Genomic DNA, 26,623 nt, shown 5'->3' on the forward strand with positions numbered 1-26,623 from the left:
TGATGGATCCATGATGACCTACTACGGGATGAAGCTTTGATGATATTGATAGCTGATATAGTAGAAGCGCAATGTTAGACTTGTATGTTGTTGGGTTGAAGTGGGTTCCGTGCCTATGATCTGCATCCGAGAATAGGTATATAGCAGATCTGGGCAGTCGCCGAGTTAGGAATGGATATTCTTTCCTTTTTTATTACATTGTGGACTTTTAATACGGAAAGTGGTTGTCATTAGGTACACATGAGCAGGTACGCATTAGAAGAGGCAGCCATAAACATTTATCATTTTACCTAATCTTAGTCAAAGTATTTCTCTTCTTACCTAATAGGTAGATGTCTCTCTACCTAATATGCTATCAAATCTCAATCCAAACGCCTTACAAAGAATGTCCCTCAACCCGCAGAACAGTTCTCAAATGCTTAAATGATACCTTCTCCTCCTTAGAACAAGCCAACAGATTCGCCGTCTTGAGCACATTCTTAATCTGTCGACCATTCAGATCAAGTCCAGCAAGCTTCTTGATCTCCTCGTCTGTGATGGTATGCGCAGCATCACCATCCGCGGTAGCATGCACAGTAACAGCACGGCTGAGGAATCCTCGCCAGACAGACTCCCGAGCTGTGGCGTCGAGGGGAGGATACTCGAGTGACATGTGGATTCGGCTTTGGAATGCTTGGTCCATGTCCTTGACGCGGTTGGTCGTGAGGAAGAGAATTCCCTCGTAGTATTCCAGTGTACGGAGGAAAATGGATACGATGCGGTTGCGCTGGATATCATGAGCTGATCGAGCCTCGAGGAAGACATCGCATTCATCGAGAAGGAGGACAGCATTCCAGTTAGCCACCATTTCGAGAATGCGAGTCAAGTTCTCCTCAATATCGTACGCATCAGCACCCAAATCACCAGCGCTCATGATATACAGAGGAACCTTCATCTCCTCGGCGACAGACTCTGCAGTGAGAGTCTTACCGATACCGGGACCACCGGACAAAAGCATGATGATACCCTTGCCCTTACCAGAGATAACATCGTCAAAGACATCCTTGAACTTGACCTGACTCTGGGCATAAGCGAGGATAAGCTCCTTCTGATCCTCAGGGAGCACGAGTGAGTCGAAGGCCTTGTCGTTGAACTTGACGTCTGTTACGTCGTCGATGAAGAATTCCATCCATCGCTTATTCTTGAGAGCGTAACCTCGAACAATGGGCGATGCCATTAGAAGCTCCTCTTCTGTCAACTTGATACGGTTCTCGGGGTCGACCTCTGGCTTTCCAGCATCAGAGTCGGCGTAAATGTCGTAGTCATCGTTGTTGTCCTCATCATCGCTATCCGCATCCTTGTCCGAGTCCTTATCGTCATGGCCGAGATAATTCATGTAGATCAGATGCTCAGGGTTCATCTTCTCCCAGTTTGCTCCATCGACGACAACGCGTGAGTTGACCGTCTCCTGGCGGGACTTTTCAGCCGTGACATACCACGTAGCAGTGCCACTGTACGCCTTGTAGTAGTATCCCGCAAGACTCTGAAACTTGCGACCGCGCTCGATGAGCAGCTGTCGCGCGGCCTCAGGCTTGGGATGGTACTCGAGAGGGTAACAAGAAAGAGTAGAGAAGGGTACTGTGCCGATGAAATCTCCAATCTGCATGGGGACATCAACCCAGCCCATGCCCTTTCCGTCCCAATCGATGCCCTTACAGTTCAGGCTGTAGACCATACCACAACGCGTCTTGACATAGTTTCCATATTCGAAGCGAGCAGCGACAGGTTTGCCTCTGGAAGAACCCCAGACGGTACATCCAGGAGCAAACAACGCCCATACATGCTCAAAAGCAACAGCACGGTTCTTGTAGTAATCCTGTCTGAGCTGGATGATCTCACCCAACTCCTCCTCCAAAATCTTATGCAAAAGGGCAACATGCTCACGGGTGATCTCATCCCACTTCTCATCCTCCTTGGCAGCAGTGAGTCTTTCCCAGCGATGCACAAAGCAGTGGAAGGGAGCCGAGAACTTGAGGCGAGTGACATCAGTGACGATACCAGGATAATCATCAAAGACCTTGCCCAATACACGCTTGAGGTAAGGAGATTGAACGATGATACTGTCGATGACAAGAGGTTTGTTGGAGTCAGCCTCCTTTGGCTTCACCTTTCGGATGATGACTGCGTATTTTTGAGTCTCCTCGTTCTCTGCTGCTTCTTCGAGATCGTCGGGGTATTTATCTGTCCATGAACGATCGCCGTGCTTGTCGTATTTTGCGTAGAGGTCTTTCTTGTCTGTGACGAGGCCGACCATGATTTTCTCCTTCTTTTCTTCGTCTTCTGTCTTGTCCTTGTCCTCTTCAGACTTGGACTCTTCGGTCTTGGACTCCTCCTTTGAGTCTTGTGATGAAGACTCAAGCTTTGTCTCTGTTGTGGTTTCCTCTTTTTGAGGTTCAGTGTCTGCGGGAGTTACGACAACGGCGGACTCATCGCCGCTGGTGCTCTTGTTTGAATCCATGTTGTCGATAGTCATGATAGGCAGATCCACAGTGTCTTGTGCAGACCAAGTGAGAGTGTAAGATATCAAAGGAAAGAAATTAGGATGAAGAAAGTCTTGATGGGTATGAGATAGAGAGTTATGAGAGATGATAATGATATGAATGACAGCTGTTGGACCTGTGCTACCTCTATATAATCCTCATCTCACCATGGAAGGCCTCCAGGCAGGAGTACGGCATATTACTCACACGGCAATGCCTGACCCACCAGATCATCATAGTAAGCAGTGATAAACTGCATAGTAATTTCAAGCCAGAAATATCATTCTGATAGGTTCATTCAATCCTTCGGCGACCATATGCAGCAATCCTGACGGCATGTTCAGGCTGCACTTGCACTGCCCATTGACGGATCTAGATCCAGGCAGCTCGCAAGGGACCCATAGGGCTTAGTCTCGGATACAGGCAGCTAAGCTTAGCACTGCCTCAGTGAGAAAGTGGCCTCAGAGCGCAGTAATCATTAGCGCGCTCGCACTGATGATTGGATCGTGGAGGATTGTGAGCCTGGAGATACAAAGGCCGGAAGAGTCATCGGGAAGTTTGTCCCACAAGAATACGAAAGATCTTCACGAGATCTTCAGCTACTGTAGGACTTTCACAGTAGTATTTACAGATTGCTACTATCATCGTGAATAGGCAACTGCCTACAAATTCTCTCCAGCCAAAATCCTCTCTGCTGCCTGCTTCGCAGCATCCTGCGCCAATAAAAACAAGCTCGGCCCAACACTAATCCTCGCAACACCAATATTCGCCAAGTCCTTAGTCGACAGCGCATCTTGAGTCTTATGCGCCAGCTTGACAGCGACCTTCCCATCTAACTCCTTGACCAAAGTCTCGACCCAAGCATCTCTCAGCCCCCGTCCTGAACCGCCCCAGTAAAACACGGTTGTAGCACCCGCGTCGAGATATGCCTTGCCACGTGTGATGGCTTCTTCCATGACTTGTGCCTCTGAGAGACCTGTGTCGATATGGAACATGTCGCAGCGGGCGTTGATGACAAAATCTGGACAGCCTGCTTCTGCGGCGGTTGAAAGAATCCTTTTTAGGCGTTGCACTTGTTCGGTGATTGGATAAAAGGTGTTGTTCTCTGGGTGCACATCTTCAATGTTGGCGCCTACAACGCCTGCTGCAACGGCTCGTTGAATAACGGATACAAGCTGTGAACCATAACCATCTTGTAGATCAGCGGACAGAGGAATACCGGCCGCTTTGGCGAGAGGACCAATTTTGGCAATTGCCTCGAGGTTCTGCTCGAGGGTGAGCTCTTCATCTTTGACGCCGTATGTAGCAGCAACAGCCCAAGAAGCTGTCGCAAGAGCTTTGACAGGCTTGGAGGTTGCTGTATTGAGAGAAGTGACTGTATTGAATGAAGCTACATCCCATACATTTGGGAAGATGATGGGTGATGATGGCTTGTGAAGAGCCTTGAGCTGTTGGGCGAGATTGTTGGTCATTGTGAATATTCCACGTCGCATTCTGATCAGATGGTTAAGAGATTGTCTCCTAGCAATGAATCTCAGACTATTTATAAGTGAGTCTTCTGAAGAGTCATACTCTTGAATCCACATGTCAATACTCAGGTGTTGCTTTTGATGGAAAGGGCGCGCGGGGCTCAAATTCAGCCGCTACGATATAGGAAGGTTAGCAGAGAACAATGAAATACCATTTGTCAAACAACAAACCGTGGCTTACAGACGCCAAGTTCCGTACTGTAATTATTCCACCTACAATATTGTCTCTAAAGATTCACTCACGATACCCTCACTTGTTTACTCAGTGACCCGTTGAATCTGTCACAAAATGATCGACAAGGGTAGCTCGACCAGCTTCCCACTTGGGACTCGCCTGTGGAGTTGCATTAAACCGTCGCTGTCTCAGAAATAGCGCTCAAGAGGATAAGTTTTCGTGAATCATGCCATCTACAATTGACCACAAATATTCTCTACTCTCTCACTGATATCTCACTGATATCTCACTGTCACTGACATCCATCGCAATGCCTCTTCAAATTCGGCCAGCTGTCCCACAAGACATACCCGGCATGGGCAAGGTCTACTACTCAGCCTTTGGTGACACCATCATCGGAAGCCGTGTCTTCTGCGCAAACAAAGAAGCATCCGATCAATTCTTCCTCAAAAGCTTCGCAGAGGACATGGCAAACCCCAACTGCAAAGTCAACGTCGTCACCCACAAAACATCCCCAGAGTCAAAAGACGAACAAGTAGTCGCATTGGCAAAGTGGAATCTCCCCGGAGCGCCGATCCAAGACGTCCCACCAGCCGAAGTCTGGCCCGCCGACGGAGATCTAGCCGTTGAATTTTTCGGTACCATGACAGAAGGCCATCGCAGATTTATGAGCGATCGGCCTCACTACCATCTTGAAGTTATCTGTGTTCACAAGGAGTGGCAGGGTAAAGGAGCAGCCAGTCTACTTATTCGCTGGGGTGTAGAACGTGCGGACGCCGAGGGTCTGCCGTGTTTTCTTGAGGCTACACCAAAGGGAAGACCGATATATGAGAAATACGGATTTCAGATGAAAGGGGAGGATGTGTTTGAGTGGTCGTTTGGAAAGTCTGTGGAGACGTACATGGAGCGTGATGCAAAGGTAGAGAAACGGAGCATGACGCGGCCCAAATCCAAGGAACTGGCTTGAGGCTGTTGATCACTGCCCTGGCCTGTGTCACTGATCCATCACTGTATACATAGATGGATGTCATTTAGAAAATGGGGGACTAAGGATTTCCCTTAAAATACCTACTACACTTCAACTACAACACAATGCAAACATGATAACAAAATGTGTACCTGCGAATGGATCGGATACATCTGCGGCCACGAAGAAAAACGTCGCTACATCGCCTGCACAACCCTCTCAGAAATAAAAAACAGCTCCGAATGTCCCTGCGGAAGCATCAACTTTACAGTTATCAGATCACCACGACACTGCGGGAAGCCCGGATGCTTGTATATCGAGTGCATGGTCAAAGGATGGACTTGCTGCAAGTGCAAGAAGGGTCCTAATGAGGGACATGTATGCAAGCAAGACGTCAAACCTTGGCGATGGGATTATTTTGAGTGTGGGCATGGATATTGCCCAGATTGTAGGCCTTGGAGGGAGAAGCAGAAGCAGAATGATGGACGGGGAGATGGGAATGTTGGTATGAATGGAGGACCAGGACCGGTTAGGAAAGGGTCTAAGAAGATCCGACGGAGTTTGGATATGATTACCAGAAGAACAGAAAAGGTTTAACGACCAGACGACACGACTGCATTGAAATGAACATACAACGATACCTTATTACTGTCTTTCCACGGACGTATATGATCGACTCGGCCGAGAAAGAGAAGTTGAACCTGACGATCATTTAACTTGTGGGCTGCATACAACGACGTCAACGCTCGTCAAAATCCTAGAATAGAAATGCCAAGGAAGTAAAAGGAACAAATCCATCTTCTTCGGAATCTCCGGACTTTTTCTTCCCCCAAGCCTCGGCTTATTCTTCGTGGCGTTTCCTCTTGTGGCTTTGGTCAAGATGATAACGTCATGACGATCATTTTTTTCCTCTTGTTAGGCCAGTCGCAACAGGTAATCGTGCACAAGACAAAAGTTTACCTTCGGTCACGGAAGGGGAATAGTTGCATCAATTCTACATCTTTGTCGCGTGACTTGCCCCTGACATTTTATTCTCCTTCATGTTTATCTCTCTTTCATGTTTGTTCCTTTTATTATTCCTTCAGTTTAATTAATTTGTTCAACCCCTGGTTGACGTCGTTTTTGCATGTGAAAAAAGGAACCAATTATCTTAGCGTCAGCATAAACGTCACCAGCATTTCCAAAACATTCATCATTTGTTCGCGCGGAACAAAATCAGCCACTGTTTGAACAGTTGCCAAAATAATCGCCGTCGGATATTTGGTGTCAAATTTGTCTTCGTATATAAGCGACGCGACACCTACAATATTTGGTCACCCCTTTGAATTTTTGTACTCTACTTCCACCATATATCCTTGCAACAGTAAATACGTCGATGCGCACCTCGTTCATCATGAACGCTTCCAAAATGTCTTACCTCTCACGCCTAAGTCCTATCCCGGCCTTCCCTGAATATACAGGCCCCTACAAAGTCGGTACCGTCGACGTTGAAATCCCCGTTTCCGAACTCAAATCACCCAGCGTTGCCCCCGAGGGTTCCGACAAGATCCATACCGTTCAGTATCGCATGTTCTACCCAGCTGTCCCCGAATCAAACGAGAAGCGCATTAGCTGGTTGCCGAACCCTCAGAGACAGCATTTGGTCGCCTATACCAAGTTCCTGGGCATTGGGCCTATGCTGGCTGAGTTTCTCTCCTTTCTTCCGCGACATCTTCACTATACTACGATTCCTGCCCATAAGAATGCGACGCTCCTTGAATCGGATACCGAGAATAAGCGATGGCCTACAATGATCTTTTCCCATGGTCTTGGAGGATGCCGAAACTCGTACTCTTACATCGCGGGCTCTCTTGCGTCTCATGGTATTGTCGTCATCTGCCCTGAGCACCGCGAGGGCAGTGCCGTTGCCAGTTTCATCCGCGTGCCCGAGAACCAGAACGGAACAATCACATCCACCAGCCGAATTCAGGTCCCTTACGAGAAGATTTCACATGATGTCAGTCCCGAAGTATACGAAGCCCGTGAAGCTCAACTTCGAATTCGATGCTGGGAGCTTGGTCTTATTCATCAGGCCATGCTGGGTGTTGACCGCGGTGACACATTAACCAACTTGAACCGTTCTACGCCTAGTCTTGACCCATTTGTTGGTCGATGCAGCATCCATGAGCCTGGTAGCATTATCTTTGCTGGACACAGTTTTGGAGCTGCTACTGTTACGCAGTTCCTCAAGAGCACATACTATGCCGGTGTTCCCGAAGTCGCTGCTATGGAGAAGCCCATCTTTGCTCCTACTGAGGGCAGCGAGATTCGAGAGCAGATCACTGAGAAGACGCTTACTATGCTACTCGACATGTGGTGCATGCCCTTGATGGCTCCCAACTCAAAGCCTCTATTCGAGCTGCCTCTCCCTGTCTATGCCGATAAGGCCACTGCCCCTGGTGGAAAGGCTATCTTGGCTGTTGAATCGGAGCACTTCTTCAAATGGAGAGATCATCTCAACCTCAAGGCTCGCATCCTGAGTCCCGATCCTACTGTCAAGGTTGTAGAGCCTCAACTCTTCGAGCGACCCAGCGGAATCAAGATGTCGGAGCCAAACTTCTTCTACGTCATCAACTCTGCCCATCTGAACCAGTCTGACTTTGGAATTTTGTTTCCCTGGTTGACTCAGAAGATCTTCAAAGCAGAGCAGCCCGAGCGAGCACTTCGTCTCAACCTCCGCGCCCAACTCCAAATGCTTCGCCAGAACGGTGTGCCGGTCGGCCGTACATTTGTCAGCGATCTAGTCGATGGAACATCCTTCGACAAGCTGGAGAAGTTCAACGAAGAAAAGGGCGATGATTGCAAGGATGGCATCAACGATGATCAAGCCATCTTCGACACAAGCGGCAACAACCCCGTCGATTTCTGGCGATGGATCGACATCATTGGCCTTGGCGACTCTGGAGACAAGAAGACCACCGAGAAGAAGGTCGAAGAGGGTGAAGAGGAGATGAAGGGCGAACTTGATCCCAGCGATGAAGTTCCCGGCGCACCACCTACCATCACCGGCGCCGTGAGCGCCACCGCAGCATGAACAAAAAGGATTACGAGCGATGATTTGGAAAACACTGTTTTGAGATACCTCTGGCGCAAGGATAGGCAAATACCACATAGACTAGCACGAATAGAACCTGATTTATTTACTCCTTCTCGTATCCCATCTCAATGACCAACGTAGATCCCTTATTCTGCCATATTCCTCCCGTCCCACCGAATACACATCGTGAGGATACAGGCTTCCACATATATCCCGTTACTTCCTCTAGCGAAACCACGATATCACCCCTCGGAGCACATGCAACGGTTCGACACGTCCCATCCGTTACAGAACGACATTGTCCTCCTTCAATTTTAATCTTTCGATTTTCGTCGACGAGGTCGTACCAGCCTGCTATAGCAGCTGGACAAGCGACTCTATCTGGGCCTGGTTTCTGCTTGCTGTTAGTAATATGCTTTTCGGATAGTGAAGGGGTCTTTTTTGAGGGTACTTACTGTTGTGCAGGCGAGTGTCTCGGGGGTGCTTTTGGCGATGGGTTTTAGGTACATGACTGGATCGATACCTGTTTCTTCAGACATGGAAGACCATGGGAATTTGTTTACTATGGATGCTGGTTCTGTATGCCGGTTTTTGGTGATTTTTGCGAGGGCTAGGGATGCGAAGAGGATAATTGTGAAGAGCATTGCGCCGTTTGCGGTGTCTTAGACAGTATCAACAGAAAAGAACAAGAATTTTCGATCTTTCGTTGCAGAATCGTTTCCTCAATTAATTGATATTCGGCGTGTAATGATTCTATGAGTATGATGGTATAAATGTAAAGATGTGTGAATAAACCTTGATGGACAAGCTTAACTGGATGGCACCAACCTCTTATACCAATAAACATACCGCCCTTATGACACGTTCGATCGTCGGCGAGGAAACACAAAAAGTTCCCTCCCTTCGCCTATCTTTCGCCAGATGAAGCATGGCAAACGTCGCACTTGGTTTCATTGTTCCGGATGCGGATGTGGGACAAGCGTTGGCATACTAACGTGTTCTCGGTTTAACCGATATATGACAAGACTTTATCCAAGCTGGTGGTCTCGTGAGCAAATAGAACGACTTTATAACAAAATTATCTTTCATTGTGTTTCTATATTGCTAAAGAGGTGATAAAGACGCTGCGCTTGAAAGCTGAATGGGTACCCTACTAACGTACAAAACGATCATCTTGCGATACTTTCCCAATCCCGTCCCAGACCTTGCGCTGTACGAGATTTGTATCAAAGATCTGCTCCCAATCTTCTCTTCTAGGTATCGTGCGTTTCTGGATACCGTCTCGACATGTTTTATGCTCATCGAACTCATCGATTATCGTCGCCTCCATCGTCTTGGCTAATTCAGCGTACGCAACATCGTCCCGCCCGCCATACTCAACTTCGACATCCTTCTCTCTTCCACGCCTCTCTTGATCCTCGCGGAACCATGGGTTGCGAGAGATTTCAGAGGCGACAATCCAGAGGTCATAACTTGGTTCTGGGTTGCACTTTTTATATATACCAACATAGTCGCAGGCAATCGCTGCAGCTGCGATCTCTTTCTTCATCTCAGGGTGTCTTTCGACAAGCTCGTAAAGATAGTTGTCGTCTGGCTTCAAGGGCCACCAGATGATGGAGGGCTTCCTTTCCCAGATATCCTTTTCCTCCAATAGCTGCAAGTCGTTGAGCATAATGCGACGAGCCAATATTGCTTGTTGGAACTCCCATGTTGGAGAAGCCCGGGCATATAGGGTGTTGTTCTTGATCTGGCTTGCCCACCAACGAGCAAACATGGTGTGATGTAAGATACCACGGATAATGCAGTCCTGATCCAGTTCTGTCAAGGTCCTTCCAGAATTCATAAGCCGAGCATAGCGATCGACGTTCCCATCGTGGGCAGCCATCTGTATCAACAATGTTTTCTTGACAGTTGGCAAATCCTCAGGTAAAGGACTATAAAGAAGTTCCACCTCGTCTTGGGTGAGTATGCTGTGTTGTTCCTCAACGTCCTCATCCTTGAGGCCAATATGTTTGTCCTCTTCGATACAAGGTTGGAGGTCAGGCACCCAGCTTCCGATACCCTTCCTCGCTGCCAATTTCCATCGCACTTCGGTATCACCGTTTAGATACGCTGGGCATTTGTAATCCCATAGCTCGATAGTCCGATTGCAGTCGTCCATAATAGCGTAGCGATATTTAAACTCCATAATCTCTTCATAGATAAGTTTGCCGCCATCTGTTCCACTCTCCCGTGCCTCTTCAGCATGAGTAACTTCGGGTAGTAGATCGAGTTCTTTCCAAAGAGAATGGTAGCCTGCAGCAGCACAGGCACGACCAACTTGATATTTCATATCAGGGTGTTTAGAAGCTAGTGAGCGGTAGGTTTCCTCAGTTGCGATGTCGGGGTGCCAAATACAATATGGCTGCTCTTCTGCTGCCATGCGTTCCGGTATATCATCGCTCATGATGCGGCGAGCGTTGCGGGCTCTTGCAACTTTAGGCATTGAGGAGGCAAGGCGTTTAACTGGTTCACTCATGGCGAAGTCGTAGTGCAAGCGAATTCCTCGGATCAGTGCCGCTTGAGCATTACTGCTGTCGAGAAGACTGGGGACGCCATCACCTTGGATGGCCTTTTCCAGCTCTCGTGGAAGTTGTCCGTGGTCAGGCCGCTTCATTTTGTTCAAAAAAAAGATAATAGAATTAAGGGAAGATGATGAATTCATTCAATGAGATTTTCGCAATTAAATAGGTAAATTTAGGGCGGCGTGACTCACAGGGTATCGTGAACACAACCAACAGTTCTTATGATGGATCTTCCAGATCTAGACGTACGATGGGATCCATCGTGACAGGGTTTAGACTGTGATTTAATTAACAGCAGAACTACTAGGCCTTATATGGATCTTGGCAATTCACTCCCATAATGAAAAACAGTCCGAACGAGCGATATTTTTTAACAAAAAGAATCCTGGAAATGGGTTGGAGAGTTGTAAGAGAGGAGGTTGTAGGCAGTCTTCAATGAAGCCTCTTGAGCTTGCCATTAGACCCCTGTAAGTTTATGTGCAGGGGAGCTATAAAAGAGCCCCAAAAGGAAATAGAGAGATACGTATCTAACATATCCTAGTGTTATAGTCATTTAGATCCAGACGTCAGTGGTGGTGAGAGAAAGCTGGTTAGATAGCGAGATCTTGTTCCTTCAACCCATGTCCCACCATATATATAAGACAAAGTAACGTTCAAATTGCTACATATGAAAATACAATATCTTAATTATCCTTAAAGAGGTAAAGCACTTCTCCGTTCTCCAACAGCCAATTACTCCTCAGTCTTTCCCTTTAACAACAGATCCTTGAATGCGATGCATCTCTTCTCTGTAAGAGTCGAATTGAAAACCTCAAAGACCTTCCCTGTCTTTTCGGGACTCACTCCCCCACCAAAGACACCAACATGAGGAATCTGACCCCAGCCAGGGCCGCTCTGGGGATCCCTGATGAACTGTCCCCAAGCCCTCTGCATCGCCCTGCTCAACTTGCCCTGGAACTCAGTTGACCCTTCTTCGGGATAGGTACCAAAAAGAGTTGGAATCTCAGAAGAGTGATAAGCACCACTGCCATTGAAGATATCTGTGTTCGGGAAACTGGCATTGTACATGAATCGCCATGTGTTGATACCCGTGCTATGAAAGTCCTCTGCGGTATATCGAATTGGACATTGCATACCGAGTTCGGTCGCGATTCTGACGACTTGGTCAAACTCGTTGCTTATACCGGGACCACCAATGGGATAGTACATCTTGAGTAAATCGGCTTGTTTGGTGGTGATATTTGGCAGCCAAGCACTGAGAGCTTGTTCGATCGTAATGTTCATGAAGTCTTCCAGTCGTGCTTCATCAGCAGTTGAGCCTAGCATAACAGGGACTCGTGCCATGATTTTGTTGTATTTTCTGGACTGGAGTCTGATATCGCGAGGGAAGTTTGCGAGGGTTACTCCTTTGTCGCTAATGGGTTTGAAGTCAAGCGCAGCTCTCTCGATGATATCCTTCAGTTTGGTAGCGGGAACAATGCGCATGCACTCGAGCACTTCATCGAATTTGCCCTTGTCGCATTTAGCCAACTTGGTAGCGTGCTCCCAGGCGCCACTGGGTGTGACGTTGGTATTGGCAGTACCAGACTGAAGAATAGCTGCTCGGAAAGGGAGAGGTTTGGGAGGAGCGGTGATGAGGTCGTCAACGCTTCCTGCGCCGGCACTTTCTCCAAAGATGGTGACTTTCTTGGGATCTCCTCCGAAGGCGGCGATGTTGTCTTGGACCCATTGTAGGGCTAGTCGCTGATCAAGGAAGCTGTCGGCATTAGCGATGGTCTATTATTGCTTAATGATTACTTACCCGACATTCCATTCTCCTTCTGGTAGATCATAAGTCGTAGGAAAGCCAAAGATATTGGTTCGGTAGTTGATCGTAACGACAATAATATCTTCATGTCCCGCCATCTTGGATCCATCGTAGTAAGGCAGAGACCCAGATCCATGAAGAAAGCTACCACCATGAATCCAAAAAGCAACAGGCTTTGAACCAGCATTTGAACCAGCAGGCGCATAGATGTTGAGGTTTAAACAATCTTCACTGGTTCCAGCAGGCGGCCCAGGTGTAGCAAAAGTTTTGATAGTCCTATTACGCTTCGCCTCTGGATAGTTGAACTGCATGAAACAGGATGGCTGGTAGCGGGAGGCATCGTAGGGAGTGTCCCATGGCTTGGCTGGTTCTGGGGCGCTGAAGCGGATGGGGTTTGCACCAAAGGGGATGCCGAGGAACTGTTCGACGATGGTCTCGTAGTCCGGAATGGAAGTTGTAGTACCGATCACAACGCCATTATCGATGGTGACTGTTGGGTTCTGGTTCTCGGGGGTTGTTGCTTGAGGGAGCGCGAGTGATGAAGCCGCAAAGAGAGCGGTTGTAAGAAGAGTGAGGGAAGCCATGATGACTGATGATGTCGAACAAGACTCAGTCAAAACAGGATATCATGCTTCTTATATAGAGCAATTCCAACTATGATGCCAACACGATCGACGAGCACAACTTACACAGATTCCGCAGTGGGTATCCATATAAGCCAGCATCATGCCTTCGCCTGGCATCTTGACCAAATCCAAGGCTGTGTCAACCTTATACTAGAGCTTGACATCTTCAGAGCCCCATTAAATTGCCAGTATACAATTCCGCAGTAAGGCTCGGTTCATCGAGGCGATATTGACCTTGCTGTAATAGGCTTCATGCTGCGTTCGAGATGATTGGCTTGGTGTTGAGACCCTGGTATGACGATGCAAGGGTAGCGCAGCATGAAGCTTAAAAGAGTTTAGGGCAGGAACTCAGCTTTGACGTCGATGGGGCTGTTGCACTGCCATGACTTACACGAACGACCGAGGTAAATGGGTCTATCATTAATGGAGACAGATCAAATATGTCCTTTCAAATAAGTCTTGGTACTTACAGTCTGGGAGTTGATACCGAACACTACTGAGGCTAGAAAGGATTCCCTGACCTGGGTTTTGGACCTTTAGTTACCCTAAACTTCTTAACTCAGATTAGACTGTATAGAGGTTGGCAGCATCTGCAAGACGTCAAATACTAAACAAATCCAGTAGATTATTACAGGAGAAGATGTTTATCAAGTATAGAAAGATAATAAAACACTATCAACTTGGCAAGATCTCTATGCTCTTAATATTTGGTTAATAAAGTTAGGTAGTTTACCATTCACTTGTATTTATAAAAAGGCACCTTTTACAGAAATTCTAACGTGCATACTAAACACTCGTTTTATACCTAGGAATCTAACCTAAACAAACAATTATTTAGAGAAGGGGAGTCCTACCTTATGTTAAGATAGGTAGCTACCTAAAGCAGTTTAGATGATTAAAAGTAGTGGGAGTAGGCAGCAACGCGGCCTCGCGATTTAGGCAGCTATTATTATTGCTTCCTCTGCGAAACGCGATTCTCAGTAAACAAACAAAACATCACGACCGTCACTTCACACCCAACGAGAGCACCCATCAATGATGGAGGAGAAGCTCGTTCAACTGCAACGTAATGGCCTTTGTGATCAGCGTATTTGCGCAGCCATCTCGAATCTGATTGAAGATTTGATCTGGGAACTCCCGCTCGCTGCAAGCAAGGTACTCCCCTTTATTGAACGACCGATTGCAAACTTTTAGGAGAATATCGTCGACATAGAGAGAGAAGACAAGTACACGCTTGCCAGATTTCGTGTGTTGAAACAAACCACAGAAACCCCAGGGGCAGGAAAAGCAAACCTTCGTGGTGGGGAAGGACAAACAGCTACTCAGGGCCTCCCTCGAAGACGCGTCAAACGCAATATTCTTCCCAAGCGGGAGAACGATACGAAGAAACCTGCTGGAAAAAGCACATCGACAAAGAAACTTGCGAAGAAAGCTTCTGCTGCAATCGCCCGACCTACTCATGATACCCTTACACAGCTGGAGCAGAAATATCACGATATCAAGCAAGAGAAAGATAACCAAGACGCTCTTATTACCCAATTACAGCGACAATATGGGGATACAAAGCAAGAGAAAGATGCCAAAGACGCCCTTTTCACCCGACTAGAGCAAAAGTATGTGGATGTCAAGCAGGAGAAAGATGCCGCGAATCGACTGATAAAGTTCCTCCAACGACGCCTAGAGGATAATGACAGAGTCTTGGAGGAATTGCAGAAAGAGACCACAGAGTCCAAGAGGAAAGATTTGGAGATATACCTTCTAAGAGATGACCTTCTAAAAGCACAAAAGGAACTTCAAGAGTATCGGGAGGCTGAGCGGCAGAAGGCTATGGGAGACAACATCGATGGCATCGAAATCCCGACTACTCTACCTGTACAGCCATCCTGTGAGAGAACTGCTTCCCCTGAACTCGAATTCCTCTCTCAGACGGTGATCAATGAGAGCAGAAACAACGCCGAGAGATCGACCCTCGTAAGTTGGCACCTGGAGACTATCTCTGACGATCTGGCGATTTGGAATGGCCCTACGACAGGCCACGCCCTCGAATTGGTGGCTGACCTGAGCCCCCGTATCACAGCATCCACAAGTCCTACCTCTAAGGAAAAGGGCGACTGATGACCCCATTGTGTCTGAGTTAGGGGCGGGCAAGACGCGCAAGAACGACAGTGGAAGAAAGTCTGGCAAAAGATTGCGCCCCCGTAAGAGCATCAGCTATGAGATCAAGCCGCTCTCATTCTACGACTCTTTTGACGAATAAGTGGACTATCGAGTCTCGCCTCGACAAAATGCATCTCCTTTTCTCATATTTCCTGCACTAAAGGCGTCTGAATTGAATATGTGAGTTCCTACAACTGGAAGAAACCGGAATGGCGTTGCTGACCCGTTCAATAGTTTTGGTAAAATGTTCATGGTCTCAATTTACACAATTTCGCCATTTTGAGGGGCATTTCATAGCCTGTGGTATCGACTAGCTATACAACATTTACGACGATGTGAACGGATATTGGGCAATCATAGGACGACAGATATCAGTTTGCTACCTGGAACAGGAGTTGATTAGTTCTACCACACTTGTCCAACGTGTGTATCATCTTTTTTCAGATGCACAACGGCAAAAGGGACACTTCTAGCTGACGTTGTATGAGTTCTGTGTTCTTGCAAAGGACGAAAGACGCCTTCCGCAGTTGCTATACACGGGCGATCAATCGAAGCACAAGCAATCTCCTATAACGAATGGAACCGGGAGCGACACTTATCTAACGAGCGCTTCCTCGATTGTCTGTACTTTCCTCTCATATCGGAACTGCCAATTTTGACTTCAATGAGAGGCATGGCGTTTCAAGACTGCCCCGGCTCAAGAAGCATGTGAAGACCCAGCATGAGCAGCAAGAAATGACCTCTTGATGTCGGCAAGCCACGAGGGGATGAAAGAACCGAAATAGTGATTCTAGCAGAGGCTCAGTATTTTTCATCCTGTTACTAGCTTAATACAAAAGATCGTGGAGTCCTACATCAATAAATGGATAGTTCCGAAGAAACTTGGAGTTAGCATACTCTCAACCAGTATCTTGGCAGCGGGCGGATGAGATATGGCATGTCTTCATTCGACGCGTTGCTTAGACGCTCAAAAGAACAATGCTGCTATTTGCAACCAAACATCTGCATTTCACATGCAAATCAACATCAAGATGCAAAATACAGAAGAGGTAGGTCCTTTACTCGTCCAAAGATACTTTCCGCGAGATACCGGAACTTCCCCACTTTCGTCCGGCACGGCGCCGGTCTTTGAACCGATTACGGCAGCTCAAGATCACATCCCCGGCCATAAATCAGCATCTCCCCCAAAATAGCGACCGAGTCTTTTAAACAGAAACTTAAATCAAGACTTCGGCTCGGGCCGTTTTCTCAAATTGCACAAACGCAATATCGTCGCCCGTGCCTGCATTAACCTCGCATCATTTCCCCAGGGATCATTCACCATTGAGATGCCAACGTGGAAATGATGAACCATCACGATTGTCTTGTGCAGGCGCTGATTAGCTCTGCTGATCGTGCACGTGGGCCTGGTGACCTGGGGGTTTCAAACTTTCATGCGAGCCTGCTGAGGACAGACTTATGAACGCTGATTGGTTGGTTGCGTCTAGGGTCAATTATCGGCTCACGAGGTTGTATTGGACCGTGGTGATTAGATGGATCAGATATTGGTCTGGGTGAGTTTATGCGAAAGGTTTATATAGTTTCAGGAGGCCTTTCGCAAAATCTAGTTTTTGTTTGTTGTCACCCTCACTCTCGCTCTCGCTCATCATGAAGTCCTTCGTTTCTATCGCTATTCTGCCCCTTGCCGTTCAGGCTGTGAGGATCGTGCAATCCAATGATGATGGCTGGGCTGAGTCGTATGTCCGTACCTTCAATGACGCTTTGAACAACGCGGGCTACGATGTTGTTCTTTCTGCCCCTGCTGAGAACAAGTCTGGCAGCAGTAAGTGACTGTGCAGCCGATAATAGCGATCGCGTCTAACATTATTCAGGCTCTAGAGACGAGAGTCCCAAGGATCGCAAGACTGCTTGTCAGTACGACAGCTGTCCCGCCAACAGCGGTCCTGTCGGTTCTGCCCCTAATCGACCTGATCTCAACTGGGTCAACTCTTTCCCCGTCACTGCTATGAAGTACGGTATCGACACCTTTGGTCCCCAGCTGTGGGATGGCGAGGCTCCTGAACTTGCTGTCGCTGGTCCCAACGTTGGTACAAACCTCTGGCTTCAGGTTCCTTTCTCTGGTACCGTTGGCGCAGCTTGTTACGCTGCCAAAGAAGAAGGCATCCCTGCAATTGCCTTTTCCGGAGCTTCAGGCGGCAACACTGCTTTTGACGCCAAGCCCGTTCCCCAGCGCAGTCTCGTCTACGCCGAACTCGCTACCACCCTCGTCAAGAAGGTCGTCGACTCTGGAAAGCCCTACCTGCCCAAGGATGTCTACCTCAACGTCAACTTTCCCAAGGTTGAGGGCAAATGCACTGATGCGTCCAAGTTTCAGTGGGTGCTGACCCGTATTAACACTGGCTTGTTGTCGGACCGTGATACTGAGTGGTGTGGCGAGGACCGTCTTCCTACCGAGACTGAGATTGCTCTTAAGAGTGGCTGCTATGTTTCTGTTAGCGTTGGAGATGCTGCCGATAAGACTACAGCTGATGCTGCTCGACAGAAGGTTGTCCTTGGTAAGCTCAAGGACATGCTTGTTTGTGTCGATTAGAGGGAGCGAACTTTTGGATAGAAGATTTATGTAGTTGATTATTGTAGGAAGCAATTAAATCTCTTGATCAATTGTTCATGCGTAGAAGTGAAGAGTAATGCCTATAATCGACGTATTAGTGCTTTAAGTGGAAGCTTATCGATAAGCGTTGACACCTGACTATTCAGGCGCACTAAGATTCTTTGGTGGTGCAACCTCGACTTTTTGCGCCGCTTTCAATATCACGATCAAGGGCCGGTCCGCCAAAGCTCTCAATTCCACACATAATGGCGCCAATCGACCGTTGCTTGGCCTCCATGGCCAGGCTGTCCCTCCTCCAGACTCCTCGACCGGCAATTCCCTCGATACCAAAGTTCCTCGCTCCGGCAGCGGCCCAACAAGTTCGAAATGCTTCGGTGGTTCGAATCAGAAAGACGACCAAGAAGAAGAAGGCCCTTCCTAAGGACTTTAAGAGACATAATCTAAACAAGAGGGAGTTTCCTCAGTACTCGTTATGTGAGGCTATGAGGTTAGTGGGGAGCTAGAGGGGTAAAGCATTGAGATACTAACATGAATAGAATCCTCCGAGCCGTCGAGGTTGGCGAACCCCCCGCTTCGATCAAGTACGAGGTACACATCAACCTCAAGACCGCCCGTAACGGACCCGTCATCAAGAACAGCGTCCGTCTACCCCACCCCGTCCAGAGCGACTGGCAAATCGCCGTCATCTGCCCCGAAGGCAGCGAGATCGCCCGTGAAGCCACCGCAGCCGGTGCCGTAGCCGTCGGCCAAGAGACCCTCTTCGAAGCCATCAAACAAGAAAAGATTAACTTCGACCGACTCATCTGCCACGAAGCCAGCGAGGCTGCCATGAACAAGGCCGGTCTGGGAAAGATCCTCGGTCCCAAGGGTCTCATGCCCAGCAAGCGTATGCGAACTATCGTTCCTGATGTCGTCAAGTCGATGCGAGACTCTGCCGGTGCTGCCGATTACCGTGAGAGACAGGGCGTTATCCGCATGGCCATTGGACAATTGGGTTACTCGCCTGACCAGCTTAAGAACAACATCAAGGTGTTGCTGGCCAAGGTCAAGGCAGAGTGTGCCGAGATTTCAGAGGAGGTGCACAAGGAAGTCCACGAGGTTATTCTAAGCACGACACATGGACCCGGTATTAGTTTGAACGGAAACCTTAAGGATGCTGAGGAGAAGATTACCCCCGAGGCTTTGTCGAGCATCATGTAAAAAAAGCTTGAACTTGTATAATTGTATCATATGTCATATTAACGAATAGACTTTGTGGGAGCGGTCGTGGGTATCATTAGGATTTATTTGCAGTGAAATCTTTAGCCACCTCGGAGAGCCTTTACGGCCTCTGATTGTGCATCCAGCACTCTATATATCGCCAGACACTTAAGAACTCTGTCTTGACCTTTGACGCCTGCCTTCTTGGCTTCTTTCAGCGCATTGCCCAAGTCTAGAAGTAATGTGTTTCGGCAACGTGTCAAACGCTCCTCCATCTTGATAACATATGGTGTATCGGGATCCAAAGCTTCGAAGAGCTTGGTGATTCTACTGCATTCCTGAGCTGAAGCGAGTAATTTGGCTGGCGAACTTCCGTAGTTATCTTCGTCCTCATCTTCATCTTCACTTTCTTCGTCCCATTCGTTGTCAGCTGGTAGACTTCCCAAAGAGAGTCGGTCTTCCAAAGATGTGAGTCTTTCGGATAGCTCCATCATCTTTCGACCTTTCTCAATAGCTGATCGTACACCACGAAGCTCTCCATTGAGATTATTCGTCTCTTCCTTGCGCTCCGTCACCTTGGTTTTGACTTCTTCAATAGCTCTTCGAAATCCTAGCAGAGAAACTTTGACATCCTCAACCTTGTCGTCGCCGCCTCGTAATTCGCTACCCAGAGACAAAAACGCTGTGTAGTTTGAATTGACAAGCTCCAGAAGCTCAGAGCTTATAGCAGCACTCCTGTCGCGTAGGTCGGATCTCAAATCCTCAAGTGTTTGGTGACGATGTGGTAAAGCAGATAGATAAGCGGCAGGTTGAAAGTCTTCAGCGAGAAAGTCGGCGCGAGGGAGAGCTTCAGGGAATGGGAGAGGAGCATCGTCGTCGACAGATGATGAGTCGGAGGAGAGGTATGGAGCGGATACATTAAGACCCGCCATTGACGACGAGAGAGGGTCTGGCGCGGCGGCCATTGTGAATGTGGTGATATCGTGGTGTCTGTAAGTGTCTGGATGTAGCACTAAAGGTGAGGTGGCATGGATTTGGTGGAGGAGCTTCAGTGGTCGGCGGCGCTAACTTTGATAGGAAATTTGATCTTATCGATAACCCCAGATGTAAGAGGACGAGTTGAACCTGTTCCTCTACAAAGCCAGAACTCTTATTTAATTAATCACTATTTCAGTATCATTAGCACTACCATATCTTCTCACTATAACCAATATTTCTTTCTTGCTGATACAGCTTGTCAATCGGAATGTTGGCATCTTTCTTTGTGGTTGGCTGTGGAAGTACTTGTTACAACACGAACACGAATGATCACAACTCAACCCTTGATACAGATCACTCAACGTTTGGACCCCTAAGGCACCGCAACTGTGGTTCAACTGTTGAAAAGTTCCGTCAGAATCAGCTTATATGGAATTGTTCAGTTCCGTGATCCGAAACCTATTCTATTGGTTACATTTCTCCCGTTGGCAATCCAGACTTGCCCCGTGCAGCATAGCTCAGTGGATAACATGCTCAATGCCAGGGGTTCAAAGATCACGGACACAGTTAGCGGTAGCAACAGTGGCCAAGACAGTAAAATGCTCAACAAGCGGATTCCATTACGTTTAAAAAGCCGAGTTGAAGGACAAGTTGCCGAGGATGAATCGGGCTGAAGGATGTTTATCAGATGCTATGAGGAATCGATGAGCGGGCTGCTGTGGCCTCTCAGCTGCCTCTGTCTGTTCAGAACGTATCTATTTCGCCTCTCATTGTCTCAGTATCGCATCAATTGTACCTAAGATCGTCGAAAGGTACAAGACATGTTGCGACAAAAGAGATATCAAAGTCCAGTAAAATGAATAAGATCGGCCTTTGAACTCCGGTTATATCACACGTGAACGGGCTAGAACCAACAGCTTCTAATCCTTCCATTGGAAGCCGGGTTCTACTACCGGAAGAATTGTCAATCTTTTCCAGCGAAGTCGGAGTTTGGAGACCTTGTGATCGACACTAACTGTACAGCGTTATCTTGACCGGATCTTATCTGATGGTTGCGGCACTCCTTCGTGCAATTCCGACTTGGGCCGGCTTGTTCCAGGTGAGCCCCGAGCTTCGGATTAGTGTAACAATGAATCTCCATGTTTTGAGGGGTCTTCAGTGGAGGAAGTCCATTTAATAGAGGGCATCTATTGGAGATCTTCAGTGATAATCCTCCTTACTGTTGCATTATGACGAGGGCGTTTATATGCTGCGACGTCAATCAACTGCCGCCCATTTTTTGCTATCAATCAATCACTCATGTCACTTTACCACTCACTCATTGGAAGAAAAGTACCGACCCGTGCCTGTTACACCAATAATTGACTCGAAATCTGGTCGACGTCGTGGAGTAGCAGTCGAATAAATGGGTGGGGAGCAATTAACAGAGGTCAAGGCGTTGTGGAGCCTCCAAAGTTATGACTGATTGATACGCATCTATGAAACTGGATGCCTGGGAAATGCCTGCTGTGCAATCAGATTACGAGAAAAGTCCCTCTTCAACTCGGTCGTAATAGTAAACTGACCTCTAAATGGTAGGTTGTCGTAAAGTCCCCGTACCACATGCATGCCTGGCGTATGGGGATTAGTGCCTGGCGTGGTGTTGTCTGCAAAGTTTTTATCAATCAAATCTTATCAATCTGATCAGCTCCACTATCGTCTCCTGGAATCGGACCATTGGTTTCCCAACCGTCGGTTGTGTTCGGGGCACAAAAGCAACGACGCACCCCGCGATCCAATTTCCCTCTCTGCTACCCTTTTCTTTCCCCTCTAATCTGATTGATTTGATGATCCCCTGATACCCTCAATCTGTTCATCCTCGCATGGGTTGATCGAGTCCTTATCAATCAGACTCCAGGCTCTCAGCTGTATCAATCAGCCGAGACTAAAGCCGAGATCGCACCGAGCTGTCACATTGTAGCTGCGTTGCAGTTGCGTCAGACGGACCCCCAAAACAATCTTATCAATCTGTTTATCAATCTTCCACCAACTTTTCATCGTCACCACCGTCGACGAATTGGTTTTGGACAAGATCAAATAAACAAACCCAATTCAATTACGCGCATTTCTTCAAAGCCTTTTATTACGAGTATACGGATACCTCCTCGGCATTCCAACCCGAGTTGGTTTAACCGACCGACCGACCGATTTCGCGCGATCACAACATCCATTACCCATACATCCTTTACAATGTCGACTTCTTCTCCTCAACAATCAATCGAGTCTCCTGGAGCAGCAACTTCTCCTGCTGCAATTACTCCAGGAACAAGAAGTCGTGCCATCTCAGCTGCACCTGGACCTGCATCACCAGCCACAGCTGGGCCCCACAGCCACAGAACGCCACTCTCCATTAAGCCGAGTTCGAAGCCACCTCCACCCACACAACCTCAACAGCGCACTGCTCTTCCTTCCATCAACAAGATGGCCATGTCGTCCGTAATCAGCCCAAGTCCGGTTCCGCCGGAGCCTCCAAAGGTTTCTATGACTTCAAAGGAATGGGTGATTCCTCCTAGACCCAAGCCTGGCAGGAAGCCTGCTACTGATACGCCCCCCACTAAGCGTAAAGCTCAAAACCGCGCAGCTCAAAGGGCTTTCAGAGAGCGGAGGGCTGCCCGAGTTGGGGAACTTGAGGAACAACTTGACCAGCAACGTGAAGTTCAAGAGAAGCATGAGCAAGATCTCAAGGATAAAATTCACGAACTTGAACTTGATGTTCAGTCCTACCGATCCAGATGCATGTTGCTTGAAAATATGCTTGAACGGGAAAGACAGGACCGTATCCGGGTTGAAACAGAAGCCGAAACTCTTAAACGTCGTCTCGATGAAGGTGTCTTCAACTCAAATTTTCAGTCGCGAACCATGAGTGTTCAACATTCATTTGATGGAATGCACAGTCCTACCAGCCAGGCACCAAGACACAGTCTACCTGATGGACGGCCTGACCGTCAATCAGGCCACTCATTTTCCATCTCACAAATCATCTCTCCCCCAGATACCCTCGACATGAACTCATCACATGATCCCGAGACTACCCTCACCTGTGGTAACTGTTCCCCAAACGGACGTTGTGCCTGCGCAGAAGAGGTGATGAAGACAGCCGAAAGCGGTTGCGGGAAGTGCAGCCTCTTGTCCACTTGCCAGTGTCTCGACGAGGCAGCTGAGGCTCTTGATCGATCTCAGGACCTCAAGCGTCCTGTTTCGCCGTCGGCAGATGTGTCGCATGAGAAGAGACAACGCTCAAGTCCACATGAAGCAGTGGAGACTAACTATACAGCCATGTTCCGCAAGCCTGTTCAAGAGACATTCTCTGCCCCCTCTCAACTACCCTCTATGGACTCCATGCCTTTTAGAGATGGCTGCGGCTTCTGTAAGGATGGAACATATTGTGTCTGTGCCGATACAGCACTTGCAACCCCCGCCATGACTCCTAATGATACCCTTCCTCCCATCTCTCAGCAGGTCCAAACCCCTCCTCCTGAAGAGACTGATCCTCCCATGCTTGCGATGGAGATGACAGCTGATGGAGCTGTCAAGCTGCCTCGTCGCACACAGGCTAAGTCAGCTGAGCGTCGAAGTGGCTGTGGTCCTAACGGTCCTGGTTCTTGTGCTCAATGCCAGGCAGATCCCAAGTCAGGACTCTTCTGTCGTCTGATGGCCGCCAACTTCAACAGTAAGAATGGCAGCTCTGGTGGCTGCTGTGGCGGTAAGGGTGCTGGTGGTGGCTGCTGCAAGTCTCAGTCCAAGCCGCCTCAACAACCCGAGAAGATCAATCTTCCAAGTCTTCCTAGTCTGGGCTTGAGTTGCGCCGAGGCATACCAAACACTAGCTAGCCATCGCAACTTCTCCAAGGCAGCAGATGATATCGGATCATGGCTACCCAAACTCAAGGCTACACCAAGACCTGGCACCCGACCAGCACCTCCTGGCGCAATGATGCCTATCGAGGTTGAAGCAGCGAGTATAATGAGCGTCCTGAAGGATTTTGATGTTCGGTTTGGGAGGGGAATTTAATGGGATCCCAAACCGTTAAAATGGATAGTATATTGAGTACATGAGCAAAACGGTGGTTTATGAGCATAGAAGCTCATGCGCATTTGCAGCATGCCTAATATGGCACTTGGGCGGTTTCTGGTTGGAGCGTTGATATTATACCCTTATTAGTCAAGATGTAGTCACTTTACAGTACTGTATATGCATCTACGAATTTATGCGTCTATCAAGTCTCTAACGCAATGCTTGTAATGTGATGAGATGAGATGAGACATGTGCCGGCGGATGCATTCGATACCGGATGTGTGGTAAGTTCAAAAGCAAAACTTGCATCCCGGGGATAGGCTGGTGAGTTGACCAGTCGGAGAAGCAGACGAGGTAAACAAGACAATGAAGGGTGGTAGGTCTGCTTTTCTGGAAGGACACTATCGATCGGACTAGTCAGAAGGAAACCGTGTTCAAATTGATAGAAGCGGCTTAAAATGTCACCATGAGGTGTATTGATCGGAGGTGGTGATAGTAACATGGACGGATACGTGGGTGACAACGTGGATGACTAGCTTGAAAGAGTTGGTTCAGAAGACGCCACGGTGAAGTTGTAAATCGCTCTGACAGACTACGCGCTGACGTGCATAAAGGCAGAAACACCCTCGGCTGAAAGAGGGTGATATACCGGGGAAAAGCTGGGGGTTGAATTGTCTGGTCGGATGAAGTCGTCGTGAACTGTCGACAAAGTTGCGGTGGAGTTTCGATGGTGGAGCAGCATGGCCAACGCACCGCACTGCCCGGTACAGGACGGTAACTTACTGGAAGCGCTGTACTGTACGGATTCAGCCCGTAGGACGAATGTGCTGTTTACTTTTTGAAGATGGACGAATAAGGTCAGCTGCATTAGAGTGGCGAGTTAGTCAGAGTCAGAAACCAGCTGAGAATAGTGTCAGTGTCCTGATAGTAACGAATACGGCTGCATAACTCGACATGTCGGTCTGTCTAACAAATTCTCGAGAGACCAGGGGTGTTCCCTTTCGGTGAGGTTTTGCCTTTTCAGCGCAGAATTGTGTCTGGCAGTGAATGATTGGAAGAGGGATGCATGTGGAGGTCGGCGCATGATTGGTGTCTGAGGGGGGATGCGTTGGCAGTTGGCACACAGCCCAGCCCAGTTGCTGCAACTCTACAGCGACTGTTGTCTTTGCTTTGCATAGAGAGAACTGGCGTGGAGGGATGAGATTGGTTGAAGCGTGTGGATGAGGGGGGAGGGGTTTTGGTCAAGTACATTGTGTTGTGTGATGGTGAATTTTTGTTAGGTTCATGATGGGAATTGTTAGGAGGAATGTATTCAGGAGGCTCTTTTTCAGGATCACATGTTTTGTTTGCAAGATCATGTTTTGTTTCAGAAATAGATATCGTGAATTGTATAAGTGGACGAGATCATATTAATTACTGACTCAACTGTGAATACCCTTGTAATCTAATACTTGGTTGTGGAAACAAATTACCCGACAACTCATAGCTACAGTTACCGACTCGCTACCGTTTAACCAAACCAAAAGTCAATCCGAACACGGGGACTGCGTCTATTTGTTTTCTTTTTCCTCTGTATAGTATATCACTCATTAAAAAATTCTTCTTGATAGAAATTCCCTCGCTTCCATGTCCTCGTGGACATATTTCCTGATCCAGTTTTATTTGTGAACGGTCCTTGTTGGCTATGCAGTGACAACTCAGAGCCCTTTTTCAGAGTTACACCAATCCTATCATATGTATGATACTGTACAATTTTGTTATTTGCATTTCAAACAATCAAGATTTTACAGAATCATCAATCACGATTCCTAGCAGCAAGGAACTATGTGAGGTACAGTGTACGCAGTAAAGGTCTGCAAGTCATTGTCCTACCTACCATTCATTGTCCATGTCCATGTCCATCATGACTTGTTAGACTCGGGTGGGTGCACTGTTCCACTCTACCGCAATGACGGGACGGGACAGCATGAGCATAAACAGGTGTTCTTGGAGGAGGCTCTTTTCAATGGTCCACAGTTGATGATCAACAAAGGTAGTTCCCGAGGCAAGTCAAGACAAGCTGAGAGAGGTATTGACTCTGTTACAATTCGTAGCGCTGAGCTTGCCAACGCACAACTTGATATCCCCTGTGACCCGGCCCGACCTTGTCCTCTTACTATGCCCTGACAAGGCCAGGCCAGGCGCTGATTGACACGTGCGAATCGCACAGGGCTTCAGGTACCGACCCATAAAAGAGTCGTTGATCCAATTGTGTTTCATTCTCACCCGCATTACCGCCTTCGTTTCTTCCTATCTTGGTCTAGTGCATATCATCAACATCTGCCAACTGCAACAATTACCCCCCCCCCAAAAGGCGGTACT

General features: G+C 48.0%; 11 protein-coding genes across 11 annotated transcripts; 6 read left to right on the top strand and 5 right to left on the bottom strand.

Annotated features, from left to right (window-relative positions):
- Positions 1-376: 376 nt before the first annotated feature.
- Positions 377-2,497, bottom strand: FIESC28_06024 (uncharacterized protein; the record flags this gene model as incomplete). Its single annotated transcript, XM_031160169.1, has 1 exon — positions 377-2,497. The coding sequence occupies one exon, from the start codon at positions 2,495-2,497 to the stop codon at positions 377-379; it is 2,121 nt and encodes a 706-aa protein (XP_031015816.1).
- A 684-nt stretch (positions 2,498-3,181) lies between these two features.
- On the bottom strand, positions 3,182-4,012 carry FIESC28_06025 (uncharacterized protein; the record flags this gene model as incomplete). Its single annotated transcript, XM_031160170.1, has 1 exon — positions 3,182-4,012. One exon carries the CDS (start codon positions 4,010-4,012, stop codon positions 3,182-3,184), a length of 831 nt encoding a protein of 276 aa, XP_031015817.1.
- Positions 4,013-4,533: 521 nt separating this feature from the next.
- Positions 4,534-5,190, top strand: FIESC28_06026 (uncharacterized protein; the record flags this gene model as incomplete). Its single annotated transcript, XM_031160171.1, has 1 exon — positions 4,534-5,190. One exon carries the CDS (start codon positions 4,534-4,536, stop codon positions 5,188-5,190), a length of 657 nt encoding a protein of 218 aa, XP_031015818.1.
- Positions 5,191-6,583: 1,393 nt separating this feature from the next.
- FIESC28_06027 (uncharacterized protein) lies at positions 6,584-8,263 on the top strand (the record flags this gene model as incomplete). The annotated part of the gene is made up of 1 exon (XM_031160172.1): positions 6,584-8,263. The coding sequence occupies one exon, from the start codon at positions 6,584-6,586 to the stop codon at positions 8,261-8,263; it is 1,680 nt and encodes a 559-aa protein (XP_031015819.1).
- Positions 8,264-9,419: 1,156 nt separating this feature from the next.
- Positions 9,420-10,922, bottom strand: FIESC28_06028 (uncharacterized protein; the record flags this gene model as incomplete). The annotated part of the gene is made up of 1 exon (XM_031160173.1): positions 9,420-10,922. The coding sequence occupies one exon, from the start codon at positions 10,920-10,922 to the stop codon at positions 9,420-9,422; it is 1,503 nt and encodes a 500-aa protein (XP_031015820.1).
- Positions 10,923-11,562: 640 nt separating this feature from the next.
- Positions 11,563-13,221, bottom strand: FIESC28_06029 (uncharacterized protein; the record flags this gene model as incomplete). Its single annotated transcript, XM_031160174.1, has 2 exons — positions 11,563-12,586; positions 12,632-13,221. The coding sequence occupies 2 exons, from the start codon at positions 13,219-13,221 to the stop codon at positions 11,563-11,565; spliced, it is 1,614 nt and encodes a 537-aa protein (XP_031015821.1).
- Positions 13,222-14,301: 1,080 nt separating this feature from the next.
- On the top strand, positions 14,302-15,378 carry FIESC28_06030 (uncharacterized protein; the record flags this gene model as incomplete). The annotated part of the gene is made up of 2 exons (XM_031160175.1): positions 14,302-14,418; positions 14,458-15,378. 2 exons carry the CDS (start codon positions 14,302-14,304, stop codon positions 15,376-15,378), a joined length of 1,038 nt encoding a protein of 345 aa, XP_031015822.1.
- A 1,689-nt stretch (positions 15,379-17,067) lies between these two features.
- On the top strand, positions 17,068-18,010 carry FIESC28_06031 (uncharacterized protein; the record flags this gene model as incomplete). Its single annotated transcript, XM_031160176.1, has 2 exons — positions 17,068-17,242; positions 17,292-18,010. The coding sequence occupies 2 exons, from the start codon at positions 17,068-17,070 to the stop codon at positions 18,008-18,010; spliced, it is 894 nt and encodes a 297-aa protein (XP_031015823.1).
- A 266-nt stretch (positions 18,011-18,276) lies between these two features.
- On the top strand, positions 18,277-19,231 carry FIESC28_06032 (uncharacterized protein; the record flags this gene model as incomplete). Its single annotated transcript, XM_031160177.1, has 2 exons — positions 18,277-18,518; positions 18,568-19,231. 2 exons carry the CDS (start codon positions 18,277-18,279, stop codon positions 19,229-19,231), a joined length of 906 nt encoding a protein of 301 aa, XP_031015824.1.
- Positions 19,232-19,332: 101 nt separating this feature from the next.
- FIESC28_06033 (uncharacterized protein) lies at positions 19,333-20,196 on the bottom strand (the record flags this gene model as incomplete). The annotated part of the gene is made up of 1 exon (XM_031160178.1): positions 19,333-20,196. The coding sequence occupies one exon, from the start codon at positions 20,194-20,196 to the stop codon at positions 19,333-19,335; it is 864 nt and encodes a 287-aa protein (XP_031015825.1).
- A 2,242-nt stretch (positions 20,197-22,438) lies between these two features.
- On the top strand, positions 22,439-24,259 carry FIESC28_06034 (uncharacterized protein; the record flags this gene model as incomplete). The annotated part of the gene is made up of 1 exon (XM_031160179.1): positions 22,439-24,259. The coding sequence occupies one exon, from the start codon at positions 22,439-22,441 to the stop codon at positions 24,257-24,259; it is 1,821 nt and encodes a 606-aa protein (XP_031015826.1).
- Positions 24,260-26,623: the final 2,364 nt, after the last annotated feature.

The sequence above is a fragment of the Fusarium coffeatum genome (assembly GCF_003316985.1).
Source record: "Fusarium coffeatum strain FIESC_28 chromosome Unknown BRIP53273_contig_130, whole genome shotgun sequence".
Classification (NCBI taxonomy): domain Eukaryota; kingdom Fungi; phylum Ascomycota; class Sordariomycetes; order Hypocreales; family Nectriaceae; genus Fusarium; species Fusarium coffeatum.